The 19,523-nt window shown below is 37.0% G+C and overlaps 2 protein-coding genes across 3 annotated transcripts; one reads left to right on the forward strand and one right to left on the reverse strand.

Annotated features, from left to right (window-relative positions):
* The first annotated feature begins 83 nt into the window (after positions 1–83).
* LOC119997787 (dolichyl-diphosphooligosaccharide--protein glycosyltransferase subunit STT3A-like) lies at positions 84–12,658 on the forward strand. Of its 2 annotated transcripts, none has more exons than XM_038844975.1 (23): positions 84–379; positions 624–686; positions 805–860; positions 973–1,044; positions 1,233–1,338; positions 1,431–1,481; positions 2,600–2,695; positions 2,885–2,944; positions 3,032–3,145; positions 6,825–6,911; positions 7,429–7,532; positions 7,767–7,862; positions 8,269–8,389; positions 8,477–8,557; positions 8,648–8,779; positions 8,889–9,125; positions 9,860–10,006; positions 10,908–11,094; positions 11,177–11,274; positions 11,373–11,452; positions 11,542–11,629; positions 12,179–12,268; positions 12,360–12,658. In XM_038844975.1, the coding sequence occupies exons 1-23, from the start codon at positions 263–265 to the stop codon at positions 12,423–12,425; spliced, it is 2,349 nt and encodes a 782-aa protein (XP_038700903.1). In that variant the 5' UTR covers positions 84–262; the 3' UTR covers positions 12,426–12,658. The 2 variants fall into 2 exon arrangements, with proteins under 2 accessions (XP_038700903.1, XP_038700904.1); XM_038844976.1 differs by having other exon boundaries at positions 85–379; positions 12,363–12,658.
* Positions 12,659–14,355: 1,697 nt separating this feature from the next.
* Positions 14,356–19,382, reverse strand: LOC119996751 (protein unc-13 homolog). The gene is made up of 5 exons (XM_038843507.1): positions 18,585–19,382; positions 17,039–17,899; positions 16,214–16,669; positions 15,854–16,043; positions 14,356–15,767 (listed from the first exon to the last, which is right to left on the reverse strand). The coding sequence occupies exons 1-5, from the start codon at positions 19,095–19,097 to the stop codon at positions 14,830–14,832; spliced, it is 2,958 nt and encodes a 985-aa protein (XP_038699435.1). The 5' UTR covers positions 19,098–19,382; the 3' UTR covers positions 14,356–14,829.
* Positions 19,383–19,523: the final 141 nt, after the last annotated feature.

Here is a 19,523-nt window from a genome sequence, read left to right on the forward strand (position 1 = left end):
CCGTCGTTTAGTCATTTTTTACCCGCTACGTGTTGAAGAAAGAGGACATAGTCGTCATTCAACAGCAAGTCAGACCCAGTTCCGTCATTTCATCGGCCGGGAATTGTTTCATTGTTTGTCCAAGACGAAGGTCTTTACTGCAACTACAAAGACTTCCTCTTACTCTGGTCTACCCTAAAGAAGACCAGCCAACACCCGCTACATTTGGTTACGCAATCTGCGAACTTCATCTTTCTGAAATTTGAGCTTAGTTTGGTCGTCAATGGCGGCCCCTGAAACCGCCACGGGAACCACCCTGCGATATGCCTTCGGGAATGTTCTCTCGTTCTTCATTCTTCTCCAGATCGGAGTCCTCGCCTTCTCGATCCGTCTGTTCTCCGTAAGATTGTCCAGCTTTATGATCCGGTCCATTTAATATTTCCTGTTTGCCTCCTCCTTGAACTTGATTGTGCATTCGGTTCGAGTACTTCAGTTTCGATGATGGAAAAGGAATTCAAATGAGATTATGAGCGTGATATCTCTGAGTACTACTTTCTTTTTACCGAGAACCAGTTCATAGGAATTAAGAGTTGCTTCTGTGTATTGTGTTACTTGCAGCCTCATTGGTGTGTTTTGATTCGCAGGTTATAAAGTACGAGAGTGTCATTCACGAATTTGATCCTTATTTCAATTACAGAGTCACTCAGGTTTCGCTTCTCACCTCTAGTTGGCGCTTGCTGTTTGAAATGAACGAATCACATAATCTTTTTTTTAGGAAGTCTGTTATGCTGTATACAAGGTGACCGTAGTGTTTGTGGGTTTCAGTTCCTGACAAAAAATGGAATATACGACTTTTGGAATTGGTTTGACGATCGTACCTGGTAATTACAATTTACAATTTTATTTGGTCGATGAAAGTTCTCATGGTATAATTCTAATTTACTGGTGGTTATATGAAGTTCCAAACTGAAACCTTTTCTATTATCTCTTAAGGTACCCCCTTGGTCGTGTTATTGGAGGGACTGTTTATCCTGGGTTGACCTTGACAGCAGGCACCATATGGTGGTGGGTATTTGAGAACCAGCGAAAAGAAAATATATCTTTCAATTTGTTAGTTAACGTTGTCACTTTTGTTCTTCTACATCTACATGCATGTATTTTCACAGTTTCTTTTGAGTAGTTTCCACATGTATGGACATTTGAATTTGTTGACTCATACTTTCCCAGTTTATTTGAGTGTTCTTTGATGTCAGGTTGCTGAACTCTTTAAATATCCCACTCTCTGTGGAGACTGTTTGTGTGTTCACTGCTCCTATTTTTTCCGCTTTTGCTTCATGGGCAACTTACCTTTTGACAAAGGTTCGCCTCTTTGGTGTCCATTTTTTTTTTAATATTTAGATTATTGACATTAGGTTTGCTAATTAATGATGTTTGGTATGCTCCTTTGCCAGGAAGTGATGGGTGCTGGTGCTGGACTGACAGCAGCAGCTCTTCTGGCCATGGTAAATTGTACAGGTTATTCATTTGATGGTTTCTCTTTTGTTTGGCGTGAAATGTGATCAAGATTCAAGACTTACAAAAATTGATTATCACACATGTTCTTGTGATTTTTTTTGGCAACAGTAATGAACTACTGTTCTATTTTTCTATGTATCGTCAATGTACTGGAATCTCTTTGATTACTATGTGTGCCTTAAATGCATGCTAACTTCCATTGAACTTAAGCTACTCGTATTCTTTTGAAACTTGCATTCTTTTGGAAAATATAACTGGAGAAAAATAATTATAGTGGCATTGAGTCTTCATTCATATATGTTCTAGATAATTTGTTTAACGATTTTTTATTTTACTTTCCATGTCAATTTGACTTCAATTAAATTAGAAACGAGGGATTAACTATATTTGTAATTCTTGGGTTGCACGCGGCTCTACAATAAGTTTCTTTTTGATTCAGGAAAAAAAATAGAGAATCAGTTTCAATTGGCAGATGATATGTATTAAAAGATGCAAGGATGTCATCAACAAAGTCAAATTTTTACCGAGTTTTTGTAGGTTTATAATTATGATGGGTTATACCAAATATACTCTAATCAAGAGTGTGGACTTCGCTTTTGGACTATTTTATAATGCTTTGATGTGAAGCTGGTTGATTCCCATCTCATTTGCGGCTCTTCATAACCTGGGTCATTTCCGTGTTTGTTTGCATATGACTGTTCTCTAGGTAAAAGTTAAAGATGAACTTTTATATGGGGATAAGCAATTGTTTTATAAATAGTGCGTCAGTGCAAGTACATCTATTTGGAATTCAACTTCTCCATCAACCTTGTTTAAAGTTTATATGTGCCCCTGTAGAGAATCTGATGGAAGTCATTGTCACAATCAATTACCTAGTAGAAGGAAATATGCTTGGTTTGGTTGTTGCATTTTAAAGGTTGATAACCTCCTTTCCTTTAAGGGATGGACTCTAAAGCTGACTGCATAATTTAGGTATTGAGGTGATGGTATTTTACAAGAGTTGTGCTACTCGGAATACCCTGCAATTATGTCGCAATCCATTTCCCTTCTTTTATGTACTAATATGACAAACACAGAAAGTTGTTTCTCATGCACATATTTGCAGGTTCCCTCATACATATCACGATCTGTGGCTGGCAGCTATGACAATGAAGCCGTGGCTATATTTGCTTTAATATTCACTTTCTATCTTTATATAAAGGTTAGATTTGTTTTGGGTAGTTTTGTGTTAGTTTTTGGGAAAAGTTGATTTATAGAATGAACTATTAGTAGTTCACTGTTCAACAGTTATATTACTCATATCTGTTTCTCACTTGTTGCTTGTCTCGCATGATTACATTTTTATTTAATCGTTATCTTGATTTGAATTACTTTTTTGTTCTTTTGGCAGACACTGAATACAGGATCCCTCTTCTATGCCACTTTAAATGCCATAGCATACTTTTACATGGTAAGCTTCATGCAGTGGAGTGTTTTGGCCTTTTGGGATTTCACTACACTCCGCGATACTTGTGTTTATTGTTTAACTTTTTCCCAGGTTTGTTCATGGGGAGGCTACACCTTTATAATCAATCTTATCCCGATGCATGTGCTTCTGTGCATTGTAACTGGCCGCTACTCTTCCCGACTGTACATTGCTTATGCTCCTCTTGTAAGTATCTACATTTCTTATGAAATTTCATCCCTAGACAGAATCGCAGCAAGGAAATCACGGCCTTCATTATAATTTACTAATCGTGATAGTTGTACTTTAGCCATAGAAAAAGGCACAGCCCAAATGTTTTCTTTTTGGTGAGCTGTGTCACATGACAGTGCTTTGGAAGAATCCATTTCAAAGGTTTACTTGACAGTTATGTGTGTGAAAATTCTATCCTTTGCCAATCAAGTACAACTGTACAAGCTTTGGGAGCTGAATACATTAAAATGTTGTTTGTCGAGGATTCTGTTTCCTGGTCTTATGGTTGAAAGGAGTGTGTCCTTCCCTTGAACATTGGACAACAATAATGTTGACCAAGTAGAAAGAGCTATGGGATGCAAGTTAACATGGTAAGATAGTGCAGCTTGGGGTCTCAAATTGTTCATGTAAGTTAAAAAATTATTGGTGGGCGTGTCATGAGGAGATTGAGAACTATTATATGTCTGTGTTGGAGATAACGGATGCTTCCATTCAGCATGAGATCCCTCTAGAAGCTCTTGAAGACTGCTAATTTGTAACAATTACTATGTTTGCACTTTGCACCTTGCACCGTGCCTTGCAATGAGGAAATTGTAGATGGCTCTTTACGAGTGAATTTTAAGAAAATGGAACTATCAATTAACAATACTAAGAAGTTCTTTGTTTTGTTTGGCCCCACATTCTGTCACCTTGTTGGTTTGATATTTAAAAAAAGAAAAAAAAAAAATGGTAGCTAGAGGAGGCAAGTGCTATGCTACCTTAGGTGCAAGCTTGAAACACTTGTAGTTGATCTCTTAGAGGGATGCCAACTCAACCAGCTAAGTAATTAGTAGTTTGTCCAGGAAACAACCACCGATAAGGTATTTGGGAGTCCTAAGCATGGACTGGACGAAATGTCCATAATTGTAAAGCCCCAAAGTGGAGATACAAAGGACTGTTGACCTTGGCTTGGGTTCTATTGAGCCGACCAGAAACTCTTAGAGAATGACAACCTATTGTAAGGCCTTGTTAGCCTTTTGCCCTTGCTACGGGGTACATCTCTTTAGTTAGGTTGATAGTAACCTAGCATCCAGTCTCAAGGATCCTGGTGTTGAGACAAATTCCGTTTGTTTACGGTGCTTTGGGAATATTGAGTCTTAGAACCGTTTGTTTGTTAAATATCTATTCTGTTTAATGATTGCTAAAAAAAAAAATAAATAAATAAATAATTGTGATTTGGAAGTCATGTTCTTATCATATTTCTAAATTGGTCTGAATATCTCTGAAGTGTGGATAACAATTTGAGTTGAATACCCATAATCACTTGTGGATTTTTTTTCTGACTTTAGTTTTGTCTCACCTATTCTATTTAATAATTGGATCAATTGCACAGAATTACATATTTGTGAGGTATGATATTTAAGATTAATTATGAATACTGTGATTTTCTTGAGTTGAATTAGAATTCTTTGAATATTAATATCTTGGGATACATGTATATATTCATATTTATATTAAAAAGAAAAAAAAAAAAAAGAGTACATTATGAATAAATGGGAGTGTTTGTAAGTTTTTCTGCTGAGTAACCGGGCCTCTTGCCTCAGTAAGCAGTGAGTGTTCGCGTAAAAAGGTAGAAAAATCAAGACATCAACCCATGTGACAAGCGAAGTTTTGTAGCCTTTTTGACTCGAGTTATTAAACCCGTTGGGGTGTCTTTACACCTAATGCCCTGAGCCAACTGGATTGGGAGTCATTGGTTGAACGCTTGTTACAAGGGTCATTTAGAAAGCTTAATAAGACCGAGCATTGCACAAGTCACATATGTAAAAAAAAAAAAAAAAAAAAAAAAGTCAATAAATAAAATCCCTTGATGTTAATTATTCATTGAATCTGATGATTCTTGTGATATTATAGTGTTTGTGTTAATATTAAATTAAAGCCACGTATTTATGTTAAATTCGCTACGCACTACACATCACGCTAAGATAGAATGGGTGATATGAGATTTAGTCAAAATAATTTGTTCTAGTGATAGTGGGTGGTGAATTCTTGAATATATTCATACTAATGAGATAATTGGATTATTTACATATATGACATGAATTTTCCGATCGCTTGCATTACTAGAGACTAGCAATAAGCTGGTTGGGGGTTGTGATAAACGTACAAAAATCTATATATAAGTAGTGTTATATAGATATATGTTTATATTAATAGTTATATATATAGATATATATGTGTGTATATATATATATGCCCAAGTCCAACGTAATAGTAATATATATATATATATATGTGTGTGTATTTATATAGAATATATATACATATCACGTTTAAGTCAAAAAGTGAATAGTGTTTTATATATATATATATATATATATATATGTATAATTGTCTAACATCTGTATTGATTTTCATGTAGGCGGCACAACTTTTATCCGAAAGTCTTCAAAACACAGCGCTAAAGGAAATCATGTGAAGACTATCCTCAGTATTTTCAATCTCACCAGTATATTTTCACTACTATAAAGGAGGAAGAGGGATCACGGATACAAAAAAAAAAACAAAACATCACAAAACCAGAGAAGAAATCAAGGAGGAAGAGGAGAAAGAAATCAAGGAGTGAGTTCTTGAGTTTTATTTTCTCTTTTACAGCAATTTGTTCACATATTCTTTCTAGAATTTTGTGAGATTAATTGTTGGTTTTGTAAACCTAGTATGAGGAACTAATCCTCTTACTAGGGTGATGATGGATCCACTCTATTGTATCTAAATAAATTTGGTTTGATTATTAGTTTATTTATGCTATATCAAGATTTAATTATCAATAAAGAATAGCTAATTAACACTTGACATAGCATAAATAAACTAATAATCAAACCAAATTTATTTAGATACAATAGAGTGGATCCATCATCACCCTAGTAAGAGGATTAGTTCCTCATACTAGGTTTACAAAACCAACAATTAATCTCACAAAATTCTAGAAAGAATATGTGAGCAAATTGCTGTAAAAGAGAAAATAAAACTCAAGAACTCACTCCTTGATTTCTTTCTCCTCTTCCTCCTTGATTTCTTCTCTGGTTTTGTGATGTTTTGTTTTTTTTTTGTATCCGTGATCCCTCTTCCTCCTTTATAGTAATGAAAATATACTGGTGAGATTGAAAATACTGAGGATAGTCTTCACATGATTTCCTTTAGCGCTGTGTTTTGAAGACTTTCGGATAAAAGTTGTGCCGCCTACATGAAAATCAATACAGATGTTAGACAATTACATATATATATATATATAAAACACTATTCACTTTTTGACTTAAACGTAATATGTATATATATTCTATATAAATACACACACATATATATATTACTATTACTATTACGTTGGACTTGGGCATATATATATATACACACATATATATCTATATATATAACTATTAATATAAACATATATCTATATAACACTACTTATATATAGATTTTTGTACGTTTATCACTTGTCATAAAAAAAATTAACTCATTCTCATATATTTTAAGATTGATATGTTTAACTCACTAACATATGTAGTTTCATTGGGTCCCTTCATTAGGCACGTAACCAATCTCTTTGAAATAATTGTTTTTACTCCACAAATTGTATGTCTTGGTCTTTGTTAATATTGTGTGTTTTCTAATGCAGGTTGTGTTGGGGACCTTGTTAGCTGCACTGGTGCCCGTTGTCGGATTCAATGCAGTCATGACATCAGAACACTTTGCATCATTTTTGGTGAGTTTTTTTTTTTTGCTTCCTGCTCACATTTGGCTTTGTTGTTGTAGTTGTTTTCTTTATTATTGTTATTATTATTCTTGGCACTTTCTTCACTTTGTTGGTTTTCTTTTTGTCCCTTTGTTTCTCTTGTACCTGTTTTTGATATGGGAATTCCCATGATAAATGAAAACATGAGAAAACTGTTGACAAGAGTCTTCCTGGTCAGTTAGACAATGCCAACTCTTTTTTATTTTATTCTGTGCCACTTCATAGTTATAGATGCTCGAAAAATGGTCGAAGAATGATTTTTAATGCAACCAACATTTTTCATTTGGAATACCCTTAGAAGATGCTGAAAGTTTTGAATGCCAGATAAGGAAACTTGAATGTACAAAGAGTTTTAAAATATCTTGGAAATGAAATTAGACCAGTTAACTTCATGACGACAATGAAACCTTCTGTTTGCCAAAAGGAGAAGTTTCTTCGCTTTTGTTTTTTTCTTTTAACGTCTTCCCATGTGGCCATTTTTTTTCAGGTTTTCATCATCATCCATGTAGTAGCTCTTGCATACTATATCAAAGGAATTCTTTCTCCAAAAATGTTCAAAGTAGCTGTTACGCTTGTTGTATCTGTTGGCCTGTAAGCTTCCATCTTCATTTCGTTCTTTAATATGTTAGAATCTATTGTATAACCAGTAAATGAGATCAAATATTTAGGTCACTTATTCCATGCAAAACAACATTTAGGTAACTTATACTTGTTCCAAATGGTAGAATTAGAATGGACTGGATCACCTAAATTTGTGCACATGTACACATTCATTATGTAGAATGCAAAACTTACTTTTGTCGTTTTGCTTGAATTCTTCTTCAGGGTTGTGTGTTGTGCTGTGATAGCAGTTTTGATAGCATTGGTAGCCTCCAGCCCAACAAAGGGATGGAGTGGACGAAGTTTGAGTCTGCTTGATCCGTAAGTATAACTAGACTTACAAGCCAAGTTCATCTGATATGCTCACTTAGTTTTTCCAATGAATTGGTATTGTGGCTGGTAAAAATTATATATTGGCTGACCAAACTTCTTGGAAAGTGCTGCCTCAACTCTTCCTCCCCTTCTTTCTTCTGGTTGATTGTCAGATAGTCACTGTGACTCTGTGAGCTGTTTGTCATTCTATCCAAGAGAAACAGAAATAAATTAATCCTGATTGTCAGATAGTCACTGTGACCCTGTGAGCTGTTTGTCATTCTATCCAAGAGAAACAGAAATAAATTAATCCATATCATCCCATACCTTTTGTTCTATGCTTCTCTTATATTTTGCAAATTGTTGTTCTAATTTTTTATTGCTTTGTATCTTTGTTTCCATTTCATTCTGGCAGAACTTATGCAAGCAAATACATTCCAATTATAGCTAGCGTCAGCGAACATCAACCCCCAACTTGGCCATCTTACTTCATGGACATTAATGTTTTGGCATTCTTGGTTCCAGCTGGCATTATTGTGAGTTGCTGTTTTTCTGCTCAGTGTGTTTTCCCCTTAAAAAGTTTTTTCCTTGTAATTTACATTAAAGTTTTTATGTGTTGGCAGGCATGCTTTTTGCCTCTATCTGATGCAAGCTCCTTTGCGGTGCTTTATATTGTGACATCGGTATATTTCTCTGGCGTCATGGTAAGGATATTATTGGGATTGCTGCTTCGAATTTATGATTCTTGTTTCTGCATCTTATAAGTTGATGCTTTCCTTTGTATGCTGTGACAGGTGCGCCTTATGCTAGTATTTGCTCCAGCGGCTTGCATCATGTCTGGGATTGCCCTATCTAAAGCTTTTGATGTTTTAACAAGATCAATCAAGTTTCAGCTACCTACACGGTTTGGGAACTCACAAGTTGATGTAACCATGCCTCTTTCACTTTATACCTCTGGTTTTACTTTATTTTAAAATGCTTAATGAGGAGATTCAGCTTGAAGACTGAAATTTATTATCGCTTTTGACCGTCTAGGCAGGGGATAATAGTGCTGGTAGTGTTGTAGCCCAAAATGATGCAGCAAGGATTGAGAAAAGTGAAGACAAACTGAGAGAGCGACCATCGAAGAAGAACAAGAAGAAGGAAAAAGAAAAAGAAAATGTGGAAATGGCATCTCTTAAACCTAAGAAGGAAAAGAGGCTTCTGGTTTTACCTCTGGTGGCATCTGCTATTGCTATTTTCTTACTTGTGATCCTTGGTGCCTTCTATGTGGTATTTTCTCTTTCCCTTTATCTCAAAATTTTCAAGAGCATTCCACATTCTTGATCTGTTAGATCCAACGTATCATAATTGATTGCTGTGAGACATTGTTTAGAATTATCTTAAGTTCCTGGAAAACTTTTGTGATATGACATAAGCAAGACTACAGAACTGTGGGCGGCCCATACAGCATTTAGTTACTACTTTTATGTTCCTCTCTTAAAATTTTAATCTAGATCATTTTTTCCTTACCAATGAAAAATGCTATGTTAGGATCCAGAAACTTAGAAGCAGAAGCATACCATTTTGTTGATTATCCTAGACTTTGTCAGATTATTATACCATATCTTGTACCTGTGGCATTTCCGCATTTGAAAGCTCCTCGTTCTACCATTTGTTTACAACAGTATTTCTTTAGGTACTTTGTACTAATTTCCATGAGCTTTACTCAATGAAAATGCCAAAAGCATTTCATGTGGTTAATATTGAGTTTATTCATATCCTGTTGAATTACTTTAAAGTTCAAAACTCTTGGATGCTAATGTGTTACCAACTCTGGAATTTTAAACGTCTATTGATTCTTTGTTGGGAATTACAACAAAAGTTGAGTTGAAGCTCATATTTCTTTACCTATATTTAATCATGGGGGAAAATTGTCTTTTCATGTCAGCCAATATTGTTCAACCATACATTATCTTCTGATGAAGGAGTCCTTTGGCAATCATAAGCGAACTTTATTCTTGTAGGTTCATTGTGTCTGGGCAGCTGCTGAGGCTTATTCGGCTCCTTCTATTGTCTTAACGTCTCATTCACCTGGTGGTGGTTTACATGTTTTTGATGATTTTAGAGAGGCATATGCCTGGTTGAGCCATAATACAGGGGTTGATGACAAAGTAAGTTTTCCCCTGTGCTTTCCATGTTGTTGCTGCATTAGGCCTTTTCAATTATGTATCAACTTTTTCATACGATGTCATTAATCTACCGGCTGCATTTACTTACCTTCAAATTTCGTAGGACCATGGTTGGATGCAATTCTGTAAGATCCGTTCAAGAGTTTATTGTTATCGTTGAAGTTATTTCTTTTTTTTATTGGATATAATTGAAGTTATTTCTATTCAAAGTTATGATTAAATTTAAGTAATTATTATTCTATCCTTACATTACTTGGATTATATACTTGTTCAGTGTCACTTTTCTATTTAGAAAAAAGTAGTTCGATGTCAGAGCCCAAAATATTTCCCACCTTTGCTGTCATTTGCAATTTTTATTGTGGGCCTACTCTTTGTCTAAGATAACGGCAGGATGTTATAAGTTGGGTTTGCAATGATTACTTGTGATGTAATTATGAGTTTTAGCATGTTTTTATGTCATTTGATCAAGTGGAGGGTAAAATGAATTTTAGATACTTGGTGAATATAAAACTACATTGCAGTTCCCATTTGCTTGCAAGAGTTTTATAGAGCCAGTAACTTGTATCAATTGTCATGTTATCTTTGTATTAGATGTGTATCACATATCTGTACATCGTACATCCAGGCATGACAAAAGGAAAATGAGAATATTCTAATCTGCATTCACGTGGTACATAAATGGAACCTGTGGCACTGTATCCCATTTAGCTCTAATGAAGGTTATTCTAATGGTTGATATGGGCATTGATTGCCTTTCCTCTGAAATGATAATTGATGGATTTTGTAGTTCATCTGTATCCTTTTTGTTTCTTCAATTTGATTAAAATCCATTACCAATTGATATAAAATGTAAGTAATCATTTTTGTTGAAATTCATTTTCAGGTTGCATCATGGTGGGACTATGGTTATCAAACAACTGCTATGGCTAACCGCACTGTCATTGTTGACAACAACACCTGGAATAACACACATATTGCTACTGTTGGCACTGCAATGTCTTCTCCTGAAAAGGCGGCCTGGGAAATCTTTAACTCTTTGGATGTGAAATATGTTCTAGTGGTCTTTGGAGGTTTGCTTCCTTTAGTTATCCTGAGATCATTTTACTTACAATGAATGTATTTTTTTTTCTAATGGATTACTTTACTTATTAGGTCTTGTTGGCTACCCCAGTGATGACATTAATAAGTTCCTGTGGATGGTTCGTATAGGAGGGGGTGTCTTCCCCCATATCAAGGAACCTGATTACCTTGTAAGTTTGTGGTAATATTTTTTGGCTGTCTTGCTAATTTATATGTTCATTAATGTTTCTAGTCTTAACTGTTTTATAACTTGCCCTTATGACTGAAGAGAGATGGTCAGTATCGCATTGATTCCGAGGCCACTCCAACCATGTTAAACTGTCTCATGTACAAACTTTCATATTTCAGGTTTGCTTTCGCCATTAACTTATTAGTCTCATTCGTGGGCATCTGTTAGCTGTTAGCATGGTTGACTGATCATTTATATTTTGATACAGATTTGTGGAAACTGATGGGAGAGGCTTCGACAAAGTGAGGCAGACAGAAATCGGGAAGAAATATTTCAAGCTTACCCATTTCGAAGAGGTTTGATGATCATAATTTTCATTTTTAAAAACTGCAATGTGCAGTTAGGTTCAGAATCTGGAGAACACTCCATCCTTTCACTGAGTGCTTTCATCTATTTTAAAAGAAAAGGAGAGTTAAGATGGTGAAATATCATTATCCAAATTGTTATCATTCATAGTAAAGGAAAATGGTAAAAATTGCTCACCACAAATGAACTATAAGATCTGTTTCATTTTGCAATTTTATGCGACATCATAATTGCAGGTGGCCATTGAAAAATGACGACCTGCAATGGGTGTGCACCAAGTGAAGTGGTCTATGAGAGACTTTGGAATATGCAGTAGTTTTATGATACATCTTAAATTTGTTCTTATGGTGACTTAGATAGACATTGATGCACCTTTCAATAATCTCTAATATTGGCCTAGGGAACTTTACAAATATTGTGCTTAAGCAAAAACCTGGCATTCTTGTCATTTTGAGGGAATAATATGGCCATGACGTTGTTTTCCTTTGTATATTTTCTAGAGTGGTTAATCTGATATGATTTTTTCCCTGTTAATTTAGGTGTTTACTACTCACCATTGGATGGTTCGGATATACAAATTGAAATCTCCAAAGAACAGGATTAGGGGAAAGACGAAAAAATTGAAATCGGTAAGTGTAAATTTCCCTCCATATTCATCAAGCATAATGGCTTCCATTTACAGCCTAGCCGTTTGCTTAACAAATCTTACTTGTGTCATAGCAGAAAGCAAGCTCAACAAGTAGTTCAAGAAGAAGTGGTACAAGAAAGAATAACCCCTGGCACTAGAAAACATCAAGACAGACTGATATTTAAGGTTAGTTTCTGTAATTTTCATATGATATCAAGCAAAAACCCTTTAGCGAGTGGGCCGGTTGTCATTTTCATTTACAGGAATGCAAATGATACAGAATATTTTGTAGTCTCATCCCTTTGATCATGTAATTTTCCCTATGCTAATGTTATAAACCTCAATTTTGGAAAGAAAGTACTAATTGATTTTGAATAGTTCGTTCTGATCAGTATGAGGCACTATGGCGATAGTACTTTGATTTAGAACTTGTTGGGGTTTGCTTTTAGCTTGCATTATGGTTCCTTAGTAATGATGTAGTACCATCTGATGGTATTTACTATTTACTTGGTCTTTTTTACTGTTCATTTTTTTCGGAATCTATAGTTTTATGTTTCCACTCTTAGCATATTGGATTTCTTGTGATTCTTTTTTATTGCATAGTTGAATTTTGTTCGTTGGGTGCTAACAATAGTTTTGGGGATCGGGGAAGGGTTAAATTGGTGAATTTAGTGAAGTATCTGGGGGTGGAGCTGCTGCATGCGTATGGTACCTGTTATAATAGGTCAAGACTAAGACCTGCCTGTGAAAAATGCAAAGGTTGAAAATCTATTCGTCTCTTCATTACGGGCAATCTAAACAAAGGGAATGGAAAATGTCCTTGCTGTTTGTTTCATGGTTTCATCATGTGTGTTTACATTCGATGACACTCAGGGCGTCGTACCAATGCAGTTTATTATGGTTGATAGGGTGATATCCTTCACAACGAAAGACATTGTCTAGGCAGATACCAGTCTAGTAGACTGTGGAGTGTGTGCTTCAATAGTAATTGCTAAACGTGAGACTGGACGTGTGAGTTTTTGGCAGTTAGGATTAGCTGCTGATAGTCCCAAAGCTTTGTTAGTGTGTTTTGCGGAGCCAATTCTGTCTTCAAGCTCCGAGCCAATAGACAGTAGTTCAATAGAGGTGGTAAACGGGCATTGGGCCCGGCCCACCATGTTTGGGGCGGGCCAGCACCTCTTTACAGGCTGGGCTACCCCAGCCCGGCCCAATTTTAAAATTTTATGGTTATTTATATTGAAGTATGGGATTCGTTATCATAAATACCACTTGTGGTATAACGGTCAAGTCTTTTATTTTTATGTTATAACCCCTTGCAACAACACATACGCTTCTAATTTTTATTAAAAAGAGGCTGGCCCCTAACGTTCCGGGCCTTAGGATTTGAGGGTCCTGGCCCGTGAACTCTAACTAGATGTGCCGGCCCAGCCCAAGAAGGCTTCGGGCTACCTGTGGGCCAGACCGGCCCACTTTACACCTCTGATTATGGGCTGGATGTGGTTAACACCGCCATCAGGTCATGATATCGTTTGGAACAAGTTGCACTTATATATACAAATCCATATTACTCCCCTGAAGTAAACTAGTTAAGCACAAGCCCCGTGGATGAATGAATTTTTTTTTTAAAAAAAAAAAACCAATTATCAGGAACCTAATGTGAAAATTAATATGATATTATTTATTATTTCAAAGACCATACTGAAAAAAAAAAAAAAAAAAAAAGGCGGCTTGTCACATTGCACAAAGTTGGTATTTGCCATGACCCTCGGAGAATAAAAGCTAAAACTCTGACTAGTGAGTAGTGAGAGACCTTGATCCATTTTTTAAAGTTGCAAATCCCCAGTAAGGTGTAATCCATTAGAATGTGAAAAAGGAACACCAGGAGTTGATGTATTACCTTCTTGTCACCTGTATTGAACAACTTCCATGAATGCTGTACTTGCTTTTTTCCAAGTGCTCAGCCAAACATTGTCCAAAGCTAACCACACCCTCATTCTGTCCAAAGCTAACCACACCCTCATTCCTGCTCATGCTACAAAATGATCTACACAAAGGGTCAAAATAATCATCTGAACTAAAAAAAAAAAATCATCAAAAAATAACACTTGGCTTTTGCATTCCCTTGAAAGAATGTACTCGTACAGGCACACACCACTCACTTCAATCATTAAATACTACATCTCAGTTCTAGACCACAAATTTAAAACACACACTTACTTGCTATATGTTGATAACTCTATCCTACACGGCCAAATTCCATATCCAGAAGTATATACACAAATGGCATCAAAAAGATGGTATAAAGAAGGCTGAAGATACTCATTATACTCGTCTCAACGCTTCTTGTGGAGAGGCATGTTGTTAGTGCCCTATGGCAAGATGCTATCCCTGCCAGTATAGTTAACTATACAGTTATGCTACTAGTCTCAACAGGCACATTCCTCTGAAATAGGACCAACCATAAGTTGCAGGAGCTACTGATGTCTCAATGATAAATGTTAAATGCTTGTAACTGGTAAGTTAAAAGGAGCGCCCCTGCAGTGTTTTTCTCAATGGAATAAGTTACAGTTTCTTTGGAAAATTGTAAGTTTTCTTGAGGAACTTTGCAGCTGTCTCATCATGCCGGTGACACAGAACTCGCAAGAGCGTGTTTGGCTCAGTATGATTCCAGTGAGCTGAAGTTGGTGTTGGTGGCAGTGGCAGCCTAGATTTAGCAGCAGAGCCATAATTTTCAAGGATCATACATTTAAATCCCTCGACAAGGCTCTCAGAATCAGTTTGATACAAGAGAAGGATACTTTTAACAGTGCTTGACGACTTATCTATTATATCAGCTGGCAGTCCGTCTCCATTAGACCAGAAGAGATCGGTGAGAAACTTAAAATCCTCCACAAGTATTTCAGAATCTTGCAAAGAAAAAGCACGGGAAGGGCCTCCAGCAAGTAAAACCAACAAGAATCCATCAAATGATGCTTTCATTATATCAGTAATAACACGCGTTCTGACTCTATCATGCACTGTAGAAGATATAATTTCCAAATACTGTTCAAGCTCTTGTAGAAAAGGTTCAATCCTGGAAGAAGGAGCATGCCCAACATATAAACCATCCCAGAGGACATGACTTAGATCCTGGAAGACAACCTTGTAAGCTGTAGCCTCAGAAAGTTGTTGAATCCCTTCCACACAAGCAGCAACTGAAAGCTCAAACCTTTTCCCCATCCCATTTGCAATCTCATCAACACGAGTGGATTCTGAGTTCCTAAGCTGGGTGATTGTCCTCTTCTCCAAGATATTCAGCTGCATTCGAATATGCTGCAAAGTATTAATGCGTACACATAATTGGGGTATCCCAAAAGAGTCTCCGTTTGTAGTCCCAGCCTGAGATTTCCTCCTCTGGGTTATATGTGATTTATCTTTCTTTCTAAAAACACCATGAAATTTTGACCCAATGGAACATCTTGTTAAAGCAGGCAAAGTGGGAGTGAACGTACTACGAGACCCTGCAAATCAAGGGAGAAAATTCTCTTACTATAACAACTACAAAAGTTAAATTTCAAAGATCTTCTGTAGGCTACGCCACACATACCACAGCCAGATTTTGTCTTTGATATGTAGTTTTGAAGACATATGTCAAGACCCATCAGCAATTCAGGCAGCAAGACTGGATGCATAGGTATTGGCAAAAGGAAGAATGCCTCCAAAGTTTCATCTACAGTTCGTAGCACTTCAACTGCTGAAGGAGCAAATCGCTCTTTATTCGCCCGTGGATTCCATACCTATAAGAGATATTGGCAATGTCAGCTCTTTGGAAAATGGTACTCATGTTTCATATATAATTTTAGTGATAAGAGAGGCATATTGACCAAAGTGATTATGCATTTAACACAACCAAAAAAAACTGATTTTTGCATATACGAGGACACAAGTAAACTAGTAGATCACTTACCTCTTGCTGCAGATTCCTGTCAACCCATTCCTTGAGTCTGTCAACTCTTGTCTTAATCCATGACCGCACAAGGTTGGCAATTACAGCCTCAGCCTCATAAGGTGGCATCTCTTGTATTATGGACTTGCCACCATCCTCACTGTCCACTGCATCTTCAACTGCAATCTGCACAAGATCTTTCTCCAGTTTGTCAGCAGCTCTCAGCACTTGTATTGCATCAGGTGTCAACTCACTAACAGCAGAAACAAATTGCTTCAGCTCATTCCTGTAACAAGAATGAAGAGTGGCCACGGCCACACCAGCGGCAAGAGTATGCCATCTCTTCATTATTGGACTAAACATTGCCTTCTCACTGAAGGCCATTTGGCTAACTTCTTGCGCAAGAATAGAAAGGAGAGGAAGAGGATTCTGCTGTTTTGTAGAAGATTTTTTGCTTGAATTCAGCTTCTCCACTTTCTGCCACAACACCAATAGCATTCAAAAACTTGGCCGAAAATACAACATTTATATTGAATGTAAAATAATATAAATAAGTAGAAGTTACATGCTTATGGATGAATAGAGTAAGATACATTCCGGCGTACCTACTACAAAAGATACGTGTTACGTGCCTAGTAGTGTTGTGTCAAATTATTCAAGAAAATGCAAATAAGGGAACATGGAGACTTGAGTTTCAAATGAGAAAGTCAAAATTGTCAAATGGGTCAAATACCTAAATAAATGATAAGCAATTGTTATTATGGCTAATTTAACAGTCTACCAATACAAATAAGAATTATAAATGGTATCTATTTATTTGCAGATAAATTGTTAGGGAAAACTTGCCTGAGAATAGGCTGCGCGTAATGATGATCTTATGTAGGAATCAATCCTGGAGCAAGCCACATCCACATCTTTCCTATTCCTATGATACTCATTGGCTTCTGCCAATGTTTTTGCTGATAAAACCGCAAGGGAAATGACGTTTTGCATCAGTTCAATATTATCACTATGGAAACTATCATGGTATGCAAGAAGTCTTCTCTCTGCCCAATCCAAGATTGAACTTAATATAGAGCTTAAGATCTCAGCGTAAACTGGATCCTTAGTTTCCTTTGCATCTTTCTCAACTTCCTCCATAAGATTATTGGCTGCAAACAATAGGTCACTTTCTACAAGGCCAGTTGTGACATAACGGTGAAACAAAACCCACAAAAAGCAGAGATTATGCATCATCTGGTTCAATCCAAGGGTTACCCAAGTCTTCTTTATGAGTTCCAAAACCTCATCAACCTCATCAATCACAGTTGTTTCTTCATTAATATCAAAACAAGCCTCCAAGAGCATCTGGTAAACTCTTAGGTTAAATGGGATCCCATCTGCCCAATGACACATCTCAGAAGCAGCCCCTCCAGATGATCGACAGGCAAGAGACATAACAGCATCCCGAAGAGCTTGCAATGATGCATTGTGCTTTCCGGTTTGCATGGGTTTTTCTAGCGCCCCGCGAATAATCTGTTGGAGCTGCCGTGATGCACTGTCCCTCTTATCTATGGGCAAGTGAGGGTGTAAAAGGAGTCCAGCTTCAAGAAGCTTCAAATTTCTCCTTTGCCAAGCTTCATGTTCTTGGAGGCTAGGGAAGTCTGAAGATTTGAGTTGCTGCAATAGCTCAAGCGGCAGAACAATTGACTCAAAGCGTCTCCCGAGCTGTATAATGGTATGGACACAAGCTCAATCATTAACTACAACAGATACGAAAGAATGAGGCAAAGGACCATCACTGGCATAGATTTAATACAGATTGTATTCCAACATTCATATCATTCGAATAGCCGGAAATAAGAACACGACAATCATACCATCATGATTAATTGGTAAGGCAGTTAAGTGAAAAACAAAAGTAAGTGATTCACATTGGCATGCCTAACCGATAAGAAATAAATTATCTGGATTATTCAAAAAAGAAAAAGAACAAGCTTCTGCACAAGTGACTAAGATTACACGGTGACTGGTTAAATAAAAATATGTCTCAAAGAATGACTAAATTTACAGACCTAAAGCATGCAAAAATTTAATACAACATTCAAAAAAATTATTCAAAAAGAAACCATATATCTGCAATTATTCAAGAAAAAGAATTAGCAAACATGAAGATATTAAGCAGAAGTGGAAACACACAATGCAGCATATGATCCACAGCCAAATTTGGTTTCTCTTTAAAATTGAGTATTTCTGCATTTATGCTTCGGATATAATATATAGTTCTCAATAAAGGCAGGGATGACCCAACTGGGCCAACGCAAAGAAAAATAAAAAAAATAAAAAGGAATAATTTTATTCCCCTCTTATGTTTCTCAGTAACCAAACAGAAAAATAGGAAATAACCGCGCACCTGAGCAGAAGCAATCCTCAAAAACGCTCTCCTAACCCTAGAATCCATCTGCTCCGACACTCTCATCTGCACCCTCACCAATTCCCCAACAGTCGTCATCTTCCTCGTTCCCTCTTGACCCGTCGAGTTGCCCTGCCCCTGACTCACTGAGTCACCTCCGCTTCTCTTCTTAGTCGAAGCCGATTTCATCCCCAAAGCCTTCTTCACCTTGCTCGCGGCGGCCGAAGAAAGCGTCCGCTGCAGCGAAGTCCCAGCCACCGGAGCGGCGGCGGCCGTCGCCTTCTCAGCACGCTCGGACTGCGAGATGTAAGTCAACGACCTACTTACAGAAGACCGGCATGAGCCGATCAGGATCTCGTAGGCGGTTTCTCGGAGCTCCGAGTCGGACAAATTCGGAGCCGGATCACCGAAGGGTGAGGGAAGAGACTGGATAGGGTAAATTGGCATGGTTATGTAATTGTGTCGCTTGGAGCCTCCCATGGACCTCCCTCTGTCTCTGAAGATACTAGACATATCTATCAGACTAAAGACCGCAACTTTTGTGCACGAGAGAGAGAGATTCTTGCTTGACTCTAAAGGAAGCTATGATGCGCTCGCTCTTCGGTGCGGTGTCACGAACAAAAAGTTGCAGAATTTGTGTTATTCGACTTTTGCTTGGTTTATGTAGAATGTGAAACAGAGGAAATCATGACGATGATGACTTTTCTCCAAACAGAAATTCATTTCTCCAAAGAGAAATTCATGCCGCGTGAGATCTTTATTTTATAGTTGAAAAAAACAAACGATGATGTATGTAATAATTAATAAACGACTGTTTCTGTTTGAAATTTTCCTTTCTTATGTTTCTGGATGAAGTATGTATTTCTTCAAGTTTTCTAGGCCCTGCCAAGCACTAACTCCCTAAAGCCCATCAAGAATATGGAGGCCCGGCTCATTGAC

Source organism: Tripterygium wilfordii, chromosome 4 (genome assembly GCF_013401445.1).
Source record: "Tripterygium wilfordii isolate XIE 37 chromosome 4, ASM1340144v1, whole genome shotgun sequence".
In the NCBI taxonomy this organism is placed as follows: domain Eukaryota; kingdom Viridiplantae; phylum Streptophyta; class Magnoliopsida; order Celastrales; family Celastraceae; genus Tripterygium; species Tripterygium wilfordii.

What these genes read in the sequence shown, in the direction of transcription:
- LOC119997787 (XM_038844975.1), top strand. Translation starts at nt 263, where the DNA reads ATGGCGGCCCCTGAAACCGCCACGGGAACCACCCTGCGATATGCCTTC. An exon ending in TGGTTTGACGATCGTACCTG is followed by an intron (nt 861 to 972) that starts GTAATTACAATT and finishes TTATCTCTTAAG; the next exon opens with GTACCCCCTTGGTCGTGTTA. An exon ending in CAGCAGCTCTTCTGGCCATG is followed by an intron (nt 1,482 to 2,599) that starts GTAAATTGTACA and finishes ACATATTTGCAG; the next exon opens with GTTCCCTCATACATATCACG.
- LOC119996751 (XM_038843507.1), bottom strand. Translation starts at nt 19,097, where the DNA reads ATGTCTAGTATCTTCAGAGACAGAGGGAGGTCCATGGGAGGCTCCAAG. An exon ending in TGAGGATTGCTTCTGCTCAG is followed by an intron (nt 17,900 to 18,584) that starts GTGCGCGGTTAT and finishes ACCATTATACAG; the next exon opens with CTCGGGAGACGCTTTGAGTC. An exon ending in AAAGACAAAATCTGGCTGTG is followed by an intron (nt 15,768 to 15,853) that starts GTATGTGTGGCG and finishes CTTGATTTGCAG; the next exon opens with GGTCTCGTAGTACGTTCACT.